Raw genomic sequence first — 14,350 nt, 5'->3', positions numbered from 1 at the left:
GGTCCCCATGATTCTCCTTTTCTTTCATCAGATACTGGTTGAGAGATTTTCTCTCCATGCTTCCCCACTGCAGAGAGCTAGCCTACATCACTGCTCAGATGCATTATTCTAAAAGTTCCCTATGAATGGTCTCACCTTGCTCCTGTGAAATTGTCTTTCTGAAAAACGGGTATCATCTTATAACTGCTTTCTTTAAAAATTAACCCGCAGCTACATTACAAACTCCTCAGTCTGGCACATCAGCCTCTATTTGTCAGCTCTGTTCTGCTTAAATGGTCTTATCTTGTGTTAGGGGCCATCTTTTGCCTCTAGGGCAGCCATGTGCAGTGGCGCAAGATGTGTACTGCTTAAACACTTCTTCTGACCAACTTCTGCCCTGGCAAAAATGACCTCTCTTTTCACAAAATCTTTCCTTAATTCCTAGGAAGAATCAACTGCTCGCACTTCTGTGTCTCATAAATACTATTTTTATTAGCAAAAATTATTTATTTTTCATTATTTATTTTAGTTTCTGTCTCTGCTGCTGGTCTGAATACCTTAGAGATGCCCAGCATGTTTATTCACATTTTTATTCTTTACACCTAGCCCAGAGTCTTAACATGAAGGGAGCATTTTATAAATGTTAACTGATTGAGATGAATCTGAAATTTTATTAATAGGAATCAACAGTATAATCTAATTTTACCAATTTTGGTAAAAGGAGCTTTGCTTCTTATGTTTCTGAATCTTTAGGTATAGCTGTAAGTTAATAAAATATTCTCTGGGAAAGAAACATTTTCGGCCTTTCTTTATATCTCCATAGAAATCTATTCATTTTTGTACCGAGTCTGACTTAGACTCCTGAGTTGGGGCTTGGGGAGAAGGAAGGGCTTCATAAATAAGTATGTGTTGCTGCATTTATGCTGCATGAGGAAGGCCTTCCCTGCCTTGCACCTGCCCCTCTGCCTTCTAGCTTCAGGCAACATTGTGTGTGGCTGGAGAGAGCGAGCCAGGCATGGAGACAGAGCCCTAGGGACACGTGCTCTTCAGAGCATTCTCTCTGGGTGCTATGAGATCCCGTATACTAACGCACTTCGTGTATTTCATGCAATCTAAAACGTATTGGTTATTAGAAGCATCATGTTATGTATCTCTAAGAAAGTAAAAATGCCCCCAAATTAACATGCTGTTAATTATGAAGTGTATCCCAATTACAGAGATGTGAAAATGTGAAAATGTGTGCATTATAGAATCAGTGAAGTGTATACTAGCTTCCAGAGAGCAGATTTACGCGGACCTGCTTTACAACAAACCTCATTGCATTAATATGAAAAGACTTTGGAGGGCAGTGAGAAAGAAGCATGCCTTGTTGTTTGGGGGGATTAAGCCTGCGCTTATGCACGTTTATGCACGCTTATGCACATGAAAATGGCCCACAAGGTTAGAGTAGTCTAGAAGGTCAATGGCTTGCTGTCATTGTCTTGCTAATGTTCATATTCTTGTCTGGTTCTCTGACTGCCGGGTGGGGGTAGGTGGGAAGGGGAAGTGGGGGTGGAAAACGAACAAAGGAATTCCTTCTCAGTGGGTTCAGGATATGCTTCTCATGTAGGGTGGGGAGAATCAGCCTTCCTGCCTTCTAATGTGTTTGGTGGATTCACAACATTCCTACAGAGCATCCGGTAGCCATGTGAGGCTCCTTCCTTTTATCAGACTCCATTCTATACCATGAGAGTCGTTTGTGGTACATGTAAATCTACAATGAAGAGCAACATCCGGCATCCCCGATGGTCTGTTCTGGGCGTAAGCTTCAGAGTAATGGGAAAATGGGATGTAGGGTGGGATGTGTGTGGGAGAGGAAGGCAAGACCTGGTCCCACCCCGAGCCTTCCACGGGCGTTGTAAACAAGGAGGCAGGTGCTGCTGCGGGCGCTTTTTCATCAGCACGGAGAGAAACTGGCTGTGGAGAGGATGGAGGGCAACGTGGGCGGAGAGCCAGAGAGGGCAGCCTACAAGTGGGAAGCAGGAAGCTTGCAGTGGATGGGAAGCCAGGAATGCACAGAAAGAATGAGAAGAATGTCAGAGGAAAACTGGCAGGAAACAAACAAATAACTAAACAAGCGGTTGATCTGAGGAAAAACAATTAGTGGGGCTTTCAGAGATGACACGTGAAAGCAAAATGTTTGCTTGGAGGATTTTCTTCATGTGTGTTTAAACTGGCCTCAGAGAGGAAGAATAAACATTTGTTATTTGATAGCTAAATGAGGTTTTTGAATATTCGGGAAGACTTTGAAACAGAGTATTCCCATGGGAGGTCCCAGCGGTCCCCGGAGAAAGGCAGGGTGAAGGTGCCTCTGTGCTGCTGACAAAGGAGGAATTGTGTGTGGGGCAGGACAGAGGATGTCCTGCTCCCTCCCACAGGCCTTGGGCCAAGGCATCTGGTGCCAGAGCTGGCTTTGTTTTGGTTTCGTCCCAGGTAGGACAAAGGCAAACCCTGTTTTGGTTTGTCGGTGCCAGAGAGCCAGCCTGGCCCTGGGAACCAGCTTGAGAAGAGAAAGTAGCCCTGCACCCAGGGGAAGCTGGGAAGCCTGAGAAGGGGGTGTGACCCGAGGGGGCTGTCCCCTCCATGTTGTCACCATCCGGAAATGGGCATCAAGGGAGCCCTAAGATACTGGGGAGGTTTTTCTTCCTTGATATTGAAGAAGAAAGCGGTAGCCCCATACGTTCTGGAACTAGATTTATTTTCGGTAGTGAGTGAGGTGATAGAGGCAACTTTATTGTACGTGGGTGTCTCAGGGACCGTGGACATCAGGGATGCTTTAACTGTGGCTCAAGTTAAACTTTCGGTCATTTTTTTAGAGTCAAAAACTATGCAGACACAAGCACTTCGCATACTCAAGGCCATCCATTTTTTGAGCTCTTTATACTTGTTCTCCTCCGTGCCAGCATCATGAGTTATTTACTGTTGAGAATATCCCTGTGAGATAGCTATTATTATCACCAGTTTATAGATGAGGAAATTGAGAGATTTTATTTTTCAGCATCCAATCAAGTGGCAGAAGCAAGATTCAGAGTCAGGTCTTGATAAATCCAAAACACATAAATCCAAAACACAGGGTTATGTATTTTTCAAATTCTCATGAAAACTCCTTACTAGGATATTTATTAAAATATAGAGAAAAGTTGTAAGAGCAGTACGAAGGAAGGACTTCTTTTTTCCCCGAATCGCTGGGGATAGGTTGCCACCATGATGTCCCATCACCCATTTCCTACAAATGTCGACATTCTCCTACATAATTCAACGCATACTTTATAACCAGAAAGTTAACACTGATACGTTATCACGTTTTAATCCCCAGACCCCACCTAAGTTTTGCCACTTGTTCCCAGAAGGTCTTTTATAGCAAAATGATCCCACTTCATATTCTCCAATACTCTGGACTGGTTCCTCAGCCTTTCCTTGATTTTCACCTTGACGCTTTTGAAGATTACAGGTTCGTTTTTTGCAGAATCGTTCTCAGTTTGCTCCTGTCTGATGTTTCTTCCTGATTAGATAGGGGTTCTGTGTCTGTGGCAGAAGGGATGGTCCTTTTCATGAAAACGCTTTCAAATATCAATGGGTTGATGACCTAACGAGGGACTCTTCTGTTTCATTTTCAGGTGGAATTTAGGCAAAACGTATAATATTGTTTTGGGATCTGGACAAGTTGTGTTGGGAATGGATATGGGTCTCCGAGAGATGTGTGTTGGAGAGAAACGGACAGTGATCATCCCACCCCACCTGGGCTACGGGGAGGCTGGCGTGGGTGAGTAAGCACCAGCATTAAAGGGTTTTGGGGCACGTTCACAATCTGAGTGTTGTGCTTTTGGGGTACCATATTTAAAGCCCCAATATGCTTCTTCCATTTAAAACCCAAAGAATCAGGGGCGCCTGGGTGGCTTAGTTGGTTGAGTGTCCGACTTCGGCTCAGGTTGTGACCTCACGGTTTGTCAGTTCAAACCCTGGATTGGGCTCACTGCTACCAGCAGAACCCACTTCAGATCCTCTGTCCCCTCTTTCTGCCCCTCCTCTGGTTGTGCAGGCTCTCTCTCTGTCTCAAAAGTAAATAAACATTAAAAAAAAAATCTGGCACCTGGCTGGCTCAGTTGGTGGAGCATGCAACTCTAGATCTTGGGGTCATGAGTTCAGGCCCCATGTTGGGCGTAGAACTTACTAAAAAAGAAACAAAAAAACCATAAAGTGCCTGCTACTTCCTCCAGTCCAAGAAGAAACACTTCAAAAAATGGGTACCCTAGAAGACCTTGTGATATATATTATAAATAATTATAACATAATAATTTTAAAAAAGATATTATATATACATGCATATATATATTCGCATACTTACATTTGAGCCCATACTATATATACTGTTCTCAAATTTGTGTTTACAGTCATATCTTAGGTCAGGATTTTAAGGCATACTGTTTTATTCTTAAGGTTCTGCTGTAGGATTTATTCAAAAATTCTACCATTGTGGTCTCTACTAGTGCTTTTCAAACTTTTTTCACCGAGACATAGAGTTAAGAAATACTTTTTATCTGGGGCGCCTGGGTGGCGCAGTCGGTTAAGCGTCCGACTTCAGCCAGGTCACGATCTCGCAGTCCGTGAGTTTGAGCCCCCCGTCAGGCTCTGGGCTGATGGCTCGGAGCCTGGAGCCTGTTTCCGATTCTGTGTCTCCCTCTCTCTCTGCCCCTCCCCCGTTCATGCTCTGTCTCTCTCTGTCCCAAAAATAAATTAAAAAACGTTGAAAAAAAAAAAAATTAAAAAAAAAAGAAATACTTTTTATCTCCCCATCTGTATTACACATGAACAGGCAATTTATACATATACACAATTAGTTCTATATATAAAATTTAAACTCAAGTTTTATGAAACCATACCTATCCTTTCTATGGACAGTGTACCCTGATCTATTTTATTCCTGAATTTAAAAAATTGGTGGTCACCATGCTGTAAATAGATTTCATGACTTACTAATGGTAAGTACTTACAGTTTGGAAAAAAACCACTTGCTGGTTTTGAACTTTTTTGTTTTTAATTTATTTTTTAATTTACATCTAAGTTAGTTAGCATGTAGTGCAGTAATGATTTCAGGAGTAGATTCCAGTGATTCGTCCTCTATGTATAACACCCAGTGCTCATCTCAACAAGTGTCTTCTTTAATGCCACTTACCCATTTAGCCCATCCCCCCACCCCCACAAACCCTCCAGCAACCCTCTGTTTGTTCTCTATATTTAAGAGTCTCTTATGTTTTGTCCCTCGCCCTGTTCTTATATTATTTTTGCTTCCCTTCCCTTATGTTCATTTGTTTTGTATCTTAAGTTCCTCATATGAGTGAAGTCATACGATATTCATCTTTCTCTAACTGACTAATTTCACTTACCAGAATACCCTCTAGTTCCATCAACGTAGTTGCAAATGGCAAGATCTCATTCTTTTTGATTGTCGAGTAATACTCCATTGCATATATACCACATCTTCTTTATCCATTCATCCATCGATGGACACTTGGGCTCTTTCCATACTTTGGCTATTGTCAATAGCGCTGCTATAAACATGGGGTTGCATGTGCCCCTTCGAAACAGCACACCTGTATCCCTTGGATAAATACCTAGTAGTGCAATTGCTGGGTCGTGGGGTAGTTCTATTTTTAGTTTTTTGAGGAACATCCATACTGTTTTCCAGAGTGGCTGCACCAGCTTGCATTCCCACTAACAATGCAAAAGAGATCCTCTTTCTCTGCATCCTTGCCAACACCTGTTGTTGCCTGAGTTGTTCATGTTAGCCATTCCAACAGGTGTGAGGTGGCATCTCATTGTGATTTAATTTGTATTTCTCTGATGATAAATGATGTTGAACATTTGTTTATATTATAGTCTGTTAGCCATCAGGATGTCTTCTTTGGAGAGTGTCTATTCATGTCTTTTGCCCATTTCTTCACTGGATTATTTGAATTTTTTTTTTTTTTTTTTAGTTTGTTTGTTTATTTATTTATTTAGAGCACGAGCAGGAGAGGGGCAGAGAGAGAAGGAGACAGAGAATCCCAAGCAGCTTGATCCTACTACCCCGAAATCATGACCTGAGCTGAAATCAAGAGTTGGATGCTTAACTGACTGAGCCACTCAGGTGCCCCTGGTATTGAGCAGGAAATGCTTGCCATCTGTGAGGCAGCTAGAACCTTGGGTGGGGGAGGGAGGTTGAGATGGGCATGCCTGCTGCCTGGTGGTGCTAACCCTGTTTCCTCACTTATTGGTGAGGCAGATGGAGAAGTACCCGGCAGTGCCGTCTTGGTGTTTGACATTGAGCTGCTGGAGCTCGTGGCGGGTCTGCCTGAGGGGTACATGTTCATATGGAATGGCGAGGTGTCACCCAACCTGTTCGAAGAAATCGACAAGGATGGTGATGGAGAAGTCCTCCTCGAAGAGGTAACTGACCTTCAAAAGAGAGTGGGACTAAATGAGCTGGGGGGAGCCTTATTGGGGCAGGGGATCCATTCCAGATGTGAAGCCTTCTCAGAGTGAGGAGGACGCACTTTTGTACACACTCTCTAAATTGAAGCTCACAGTTCCTCCCTGGAGAAACTGAGGCCCTGAGAGGTACAGGGCTTGATCCTAGGGCTGACAGATCTAGATTTGGTTCTCAGTTCCTGGGTGCTCACTGTATGCCTGCATTATGTTGAATGTTTTTCATATACATTCTCTTGCTTGGCCCTTGTGGCAGCCATGTAATCATCATCCCCGTTTTTCAGAAGCAGCAGCTGTACGCAGACGAGATAAATGATTTGCCCGAGGTCACAGAGCTACCTAGTGGTTTGAGCCATGGTACATATCTCCATCTTGATCATCTAGGTCCTGAGTGGATTCTTCTGTAGCAGACACCCCTTCATGGAGCTGGAGAATAGAGTCGGCTGTCCTGTCACACCCTCCTCAGTTCCAGTATCTGCCTGTTCCACATCTGCTTATTCAAGGACACGGCTCCAGCCTTCTCCCCTTTCTCTCTTACATCAGCCACATTTCCCTGGCTACTGGATTGCTCACATTAGCATAAAAACATGCTATTATTTTCCCTTTTCTTGGTGCATCTTCTCATTTATTTTGTTTCTTTGCTCCCTTTACAGCGAAAATGTCAAAACTTTTAAATCCACTCCTGTCAGACATTTGTCCTTCTGTGTCACTGAGCCTGGTCTTGCTAAGGTGACCAGTGCCTTTTATGTGGCTGCAGCCAGTGGTCACTGCTCACTGTCCTCACTCTTGGACACAGCTGACTGCTTTGCAGGACACCTTCTTTCCCTCGCTTCCAGACCAGACTTTCTTGGTGTTCCTTCTACCTCACTAGTGGCTCCTTCTCAGGAATCTTCTCCCTCTCTTCATGTTGGAGTGTCCCCAGCCTGAGTCCTGAGCTTGTTCTCTCCTCCATCTCATGTCACTCCCTTGGTGATCTCAACCAGTCCAGTGGCTTTGTCATCCACATGCCATGACTTCCAAACTTGTAGCTCTGGTCTGGTCTTCTCTACCTCATACTCAGACATCTAATTGCCCACCTGACATCTTCATTTTTTGAATGCTGCTACCTCCCTCTCCTGAACTTGCCTCACCCAAAGCCTTCCTCATCTCCTCTGATGGCAACTCCGTCCTTCCAGTTGCCAGGTGAGAGCACTCAGTAATCTTTGACTCCTCTCTTTCTCACATAGGCTATAGTAAACCCACCAGGAAATCATCTTAGCTCTATCCTGAAAATTTATCTACATCTCACCACCTCCAGTCGGTAGCATCTTGGCCCACTGTCTGCTTGGTCTTGCTTGGACCTCTACGAAGGTCTTTGTGCTTTTCAGCCTTGCCCCTCACAGCAGCCGGAGTGATCCTTCTGAAACTTCAATTGGATTATGGCTTCCTTTGTCTCAGAACCCTGCAGTAGCCCCTCTGTTTCCAGAGTCCTTACAGTGGCCTGCAAAGACCCCAAGAAGGTTCTCCACGACCTGCTCGCTGTAACTTCCTCTTCAGCTGCTCCTCTCTACCAGGCATTGCACACGCTGGGCCTTTGCACCAGCTGTCCCTGCACCCAGAAGACACTTCCCTGGATAACTGTTTGGCTCATTCCCTCCCTTCCTTCAAGCCTTTGCACGGGTCTCCCTTTTTCATTGGGGTTTTACCCTGACCACTGGATTGAGACCTCAACCCACTCCCCGACCTGTACTCTTGATCCTCCTTACTTGACTCTACTCCTTTGTTTTCTGGAGCATTGCACTTTTGAACTTAATATGTGACTTACTTAATTTTTTATGTTCTTTTCTAATTGTGTGTCTTTCCCACTAGGATATATGCTAGAATTACAAGGGCAGGGTTATGTTTTCATTGTATGAAGGAAAGAAGGGAGGGAGGGAGGCAGCAGTGTTCTCAGAGGCAAAGATGGTTAGAGCATCAGCCTGTGGTGGAGAGCTAAGTGTTGATTTAGGGAGAAGGGATAGCTCCAGTCACTGCTGCGTGGAGCCTAGGAACTTCTGGAGTCATTAGTCATTATGGTTGTACACCTGCATCTGGAGGGAGAAACACCAGGCAGGTTGTGTAGTTCACAAAATTTTGTCTGTTTTGCAAGCTTAGACTCAAATTCCAGCCCCATTGCCCTCGGGACGCTCTGTTCAGACCCTGGCTCGGCTGCTGTATCTCATGGTCTGTCCTGTCCCCTCTTTCCAGTTCTCAGAATACATTCATACCCAGGTGGCATCTGGCAAAGGGAAACTCGCTCCTGGTTTTGATGCTGAGATGATTGTGAAGAATATGTTCACCAACCAGGACCGGAATGGAGATGGGAAGGTCACGGCAGAGGAATTCAAACTCAAAGACCAGGAGGCTAAACATGATGAACTCTAAACCTGCCTTGGGCCAACTGCGTGATACCAAGCCCCCGGTCATGGCTGAAAGTGAAGCGAAGGCCCGCGGGTCTCTCAGAAGGTGAATCGTCCACAAGTAGTAGATGGTCACATAGTACGTGGGGCATATGTCAGGGATGGGTCGATACACATGGTGAGAATTTTAGGCCAAATGCCAGTGATATGAAAATCAGTGTGAGGTGCCTTAGCAGGGGCTGTGTAGAATATTGAAGAGCTGCACTGTCAACCATTGTTTTGTGAGCCTTCTGTGTAGTTTTGTTATTAAAGGAAAATAGTGTCATACAGAGGTCATAACCATTTTAGAGGGAACAGAAGAAAAAGCGTCCAGGAGATCTACATAAAGAGCATTAAAAAAAATTTTTTTTAACTTGCTGGTGTTTTAAAAGTGTTCTCCAGATGAGCAGAAAAGACAAACAGCATGCCCTAGCAGTATTTCCCCAAAAGCCCCAGGTTGGGGCCCTTTTGTCAGTGGCCCGTACGGGCTCTGATAATGCCCAGCTTCCACTTTCCTGCTACACACACACACACACACACACACACATGCATGCACACACACATACTTGCACATGTGTGCTGATAGTTAATCATGCTCTACCTGTTGTGGTCTTCCAATTGGCTGGGTGACTTGGAAGTTAAGAAGAAAATCAGTGGACCAAACAAGAGGCATCTTGGACTATGAGTAGAGAATTTGATTCTATGTTTGCCACATAAGATTATCTGCTTCACCCTTTCTTATTCCCATTACTCTATCCTCCCTGAATCTTTTGATCAGATAGATTTGTATAGGGCTTGTGGCTAATCCATGCTCCAGCGTGTGTGACCAAGATAGGAAGTATCATCTCAACAGATGAGCATACACAAGGTGACATATTTCTGCTCATTTGTGTCCTGGAGAGGGAGGTGCCCTAAAGCCCATGGGCCTCTCTCTGTGTAGAAAAACAAGGACACTGTTAACCTGCCCCCATGTTATGCAGTAACCAACAACCTTGCTGCCTTATGTCCTCTGTTCCCAAGTGGTGGTGGCGTCCACCCTGAAGTAATCAGTAATTTTCCTTTTGAAACTGCTTTATTTTTACTAATTTAAACTGTTTTGTACTGATGTAGCCCTGAGATAGTTCATGAAAATGCTGTGCACTCCTTCAATGGAATAAATGTTGGAAAACGGAACTTTTCATATATAAAAAAATTGAATGATAATATCAAGTGTTGTGGAGTTTTATTTGAAGGCTGAGAGGATCCCATGAGAATACGTCTTGATTATCCATTGAGAATCACCTCAAGGAGGGCTGCATCTCATTGAAGTTGGAGGAGTATGACGGATAGTGTATGGGGGTGTGTCAGTCAGGGTCCTGGCAGGAAACACACCCACATACGGGCCTTCCAAAGAGAAGCTATGTAAAGGACCTTACAGATGTGTGGACAGAGCCTAGAGACCTAGTTAGGATGTCAAGGTACCATGATAGATGTTGGCCAGCAGCAGTAGGGGGCTCTTCTACCCCCCTGGGGCTGAAACGTTAAAGGGGAGACACAGCCACGCCCAGAAGTGTGGCTGGCGCTGCAGCAGAGGAGGGCAGAGACACCCCATTCTCTGTCCTGTAACTCGTTCCCATTTGCTGAACCCAATCTGAAGCTAAAGGAAGAGGAGCTTAGTGGCTGGTATTCTCAGAGTCAGCTTTTTGGGGTGCAGAGTAAGGTGAAGGACTAGGCATTGGAGTGGGAGCAAATGGAGGATAACTGGCACATGTATAGAGAAAAATACATTTTTGAAAAAAAGCAAATGTTACAGTTTACTCTTTGCAGAAGCAATTTCAAAATACATTTTTGAAAAAAAGCAAATGTTACAGTTTACTCTTTGCAGAAGCAATTTCAGGGACTCTGTATGCTTTTGGAAGGCAAAGGAGATGCCTGCCCATGGCCTTCCTGGCTGTTGCTGTCATGGTAACTAACACTCCTTAACCGTCTTCTACCTGGCACATAGTCACTCAAGATTTTTTGTTTAACAGAATTCCTTAAGTGCACGAGATAGATTAATAATTTTGCTAAATGGAATTGCCCTTTGGAATGCACTTGATCTGTAACACCTCATTATCCTTACACATCTTCATGAAGATAAAAACCTTGTGCTTATTCTGTCCCAGGTTTTTAGTTGGTCCTGTCTGAATTTCTTCACTGGTTGTTTTCTTTGGTGGTGGACAGGTTTGCTGAATAAAAGATACGTTTCTCTGGGGAAATTAAGCACTGTGGGCCTTAGAGCTTCAAGAATAGAGGGAACATTTAATTTTTTTTTTTAAGTTTTTAAAATTTATTTTGAGAGAGAGAGAGAGAGAGATAGCACTAGTGCGGGAGGGCAGAGAGAGAGGGAGAGAATCCCAACCAGGCTCTATGCTGTCAGCACAGAGCCTGACTTGGGGCTCGATCTCACGAACCGAAAGATCATGACCAGAGCCAAAATCAAGACCCTTAATCAACTGAGCCACCCAGACACCCCTCAACCAATTTTTTTAAAAAAGTAATCTCTACACCCAACATGGAGCTTGAACTCACGACCTTGAGATCAAGAGTCTTGTGCTCCACTGACTGAGCCACCAGGGAGCCGGGTAGCTTGTTTTTGTTTTTAAACTGCCTGCCTGACTGCTGAACTGGAACCTTGGTCTTTTTTGGCCTTCAGACGCATACGGAAATATTGGCTCTTCTTGGTTCTCCAGCCTGCCACCTGTTGTGTTTTTTTTCTTTCCTGAGGTGTAATGAACAAGTAAAATTTTAAGATACTTAATGCATATGTGATGATTTGATATATGTACATGTTTACATTGTGAAAGGATTTCTCCATCTATCACTTCACGTGTGTGTGTGTGTGTGTGTGTGTGTGTGTGTGTGTGAGAGAGAGAGAGAGAGAGAGAGAGAGAAAGAAAGAGAAAACATTTAAGTTCTACTCTTAGCATTTTAAAACTATACAATACAGGGTTACCAACTATGGTTGCCATGTTATGCATTAAATCCTTAGACCTTATTTATCTTATAGCTGGAAGTTTGTACTGTTTAACCAAACTCTTGTTTCTCTCATCCCCCTGCCCCTGGTAACCATTTTTTTTACTCTATTTCTATAACTTCAACTTATTTTTTTTAATACCACATATAAATGATACTGTGTAGTACTTATCTTTCTAAACCTTTGGCTTGTTGTTGAGCACTACTGGGGCACTTTGATTCTTCCTGCTGCTAAGGAAGGCATTCAATTATCTGTGACCATGACAGAGGCTTTAATCTCTGGCTCAACCAGCTGCTCAGATGGCCTCACCTCATGATGCTGCTGCAACCCTGTTTCTATCTGCGTTATGATTAAGAGTTATAGCTCTGTTGGCAAGACTGTGAGTACTCATTAGGGAGCCAAATACAGGGTAGGGATGCCACAAAGCATTTTTCTCAATCACATCTTATACTCATTTTCTGTGTTGCTGCTTGAGGCAGTTTGGATCGGCTGTAGATTGGGATCACCTAACTTATGACTCATGCAGATTTTGGACTTTGGGCCCTAAAGATGAAGTAGGTCATTGATGCCCAGTGGGAGATTAGAGTATCTCAGAGAATATGACATCTGAGTATGCATGTGACCTGTGTGCTTGAAATACCAACTTAAGCTATCTTGCGAGCGTAAGCAATCTGCATTATTTTGTTGAAACCTGGTGAGTTTTGATCTCTCATTACTTAGGAATTTATAATACCTTTCAAAATTATTACTTAAAAGACAGAAAAAAACATTTTGGCAACAGAGTGGGCCTGAGTGCAATTACACGTAAGTGCTTATATATAGCACTTCAATGTCTTAGGTTTCTAGGAACAAGGTTGCTTTCTTTGAAGTCTTTTTCCCTTGGCTTTCTTGGGGATCTGGTGTCTGTTTATAAACTAAGAATACTGTTCCCAGTTACTTATTGCTAGTTGCAGATATCACACTTTCATGCTTATTAAAATAGTGTTTGAGGGGCACCTGGGTGTCTCAGTCGGTTAAGCGTCTGACTTTGGCTACACGAGGGCAGGAAGCATGTCTGGTGTGTTAATTGTTTCTCTAGAACCTAGCCCACAGTAAGGACTTCAATCTTTGGTGGGATGAGTGACTCTTCATTGAATCAATCTTCACCTCAAATTAATACCCCATTTTAGAGATGAGGAAACCAAGGCCTTGAAAAGTTAGAAACTTACCAAGTGTTGTAGTTAGAATCTAAGACTCAGATCCAGGTTTGACTGATTTGAAGGCCTGTACCCTTTACACCTCAGCCACACTTTATCTTACCTATTAAACTTGTACTGAAATACAAAAATAAGTATAAAACACAGCAGGACTGGTGAATCTTGAGGTAACCTTGGATAAGTCTCCAAATTATTCAAGATCCCATGAAATTTTTTCTTCCTTTTAAAAAAAATATTTATTTATTCATTTATTTTTGAGAGAACGCGAGAGAGTGCAAGTGGGGCAGGGGCAGAGAGAGAAGGAGACAGAGAATCAAAGCAGGCTTTAGACTGTGAGCTGTTAGTACAGAGCCCGACATGGGGCTTGAACTCATGAACCATGAGATCATAACCTGAGCCAAAGTCAGATGCTTAACCAACTGACTGAGCCACCCAGGCACCCCTCTTTTATTTCCTGATTCTCCATGGTGTATGCCTTGAACCTGAAGTCTGGTTAAAAAAAAATGTTCAATAATCTACCTAATTAACTCTGGTCTTATCAAACATATCATGGAAAGCAGAGTTCCTGTGAAATCACTCTGGAACAAAGTAGTATCTCTGACAGTTTTTGTTTTTCGGTTTCATCAAAATTGTTCATCTCAGCACTCAAAACTGCTTTACCTCCTAAAGTAAAATTCAAAATAAAAAACAAAAAACAAAACTCTTAACAGCTAATGCTAGACTCTTAAGAAAATGTGGTAGTTACCACACTGCAGGTGTTCACTAGGGCTACAAAATAACTTTGTTTCTTCAGTTCACCCAGACTGTGCTCACACTTGCGGACAAATAGCCAGCAATACTGAATACTTGCGCTAAGCCATTCTAAATGGAAATACAAAATTTAAATGCATACATAGATGTAGATGAGTACATCTCATTCTCACAGGGATGTATCTGGAGGACGTATCATTACCTTCACTTTACAGATGAGCAAACTGGGACACAGGTTAAATAATCTGTTCTGGTCACACAGCTACTAAGTGGTAGAAGGAAGATCCAAATCACAACAGTCTGACTCTATATTGGCTACATTAAACTGCTCTGAAAACGGAACTTGAAAACAAATTATTTCAAATACCAGTAGAACAGGGGGCAGTGAGAGGTGATACGGTCCCAGGGATGCAGTGGAAAAGGCAGGGGCCTTGGCTTGATATTCAAGTTATCCTGATAGTGGCTATAAGGGGCTACAAAGACTGCATGCCCTCAAGGCCTTTGTTAGA

General features: G+C 43.3%; 2 protein-coding genes across 7 annotated transcripts in view; one reads left to right on the top strand and one right to left on the bottom strand.

Annotated features, from left to right (window-relative positions):
• FKBP9 (FKBP prolyl isomerase 9) overlaps positions 1-10,103 on the top strand; it is a 42,544-nt gene extending 32,441 nt beyond the window's left edge. The window contains exons 8-10 of the mRNA XM_058724636.1: positions 3,636-3,781; positions 6,281-6,444; positions 8,710-10,103. Of these exons, the coding sequence (XP_058580619.1) occupies positions 3,636-3,781; positions 6,281-6,444; positions 8,710-8,886 (487 nt within the window). The 3' untranslated portion in view covers positions 8,887-10,103. The remainder of the gene's footprint in view (positions 1-3,635; positions 3,782-6,280; positions 6,445-8,709) is intronic.
• The window catches only part of LOC131509163 (retinitis pigmentosa 9 protein), a 220,842-nt gene that overhangs the window by 82,982 nt on the left and 123,510 nt on the right, over positions 1-14,350 (bottom strand). The window lies entirely within an intron of this gene.

The sequence above is a fragment of the Neofelis nebulosa genome, chromosome 4 (assembly GCF_028018385.1).
Source record: "Neofelis nebulosa isolate mNeoNeb1 chromosome 4, mNeoNeb1.pri, whole genome shotgun sequence".
NCBI classification, from domain to species: Eukaryota; Metazoa; Chordata; class Mammalia; order Carnivora; family Felidae; genus Neofelis; species Neofelis nebulosa.
This window is presented reverse-complemented; position numbering and strand designations above follow the sequence as displayed.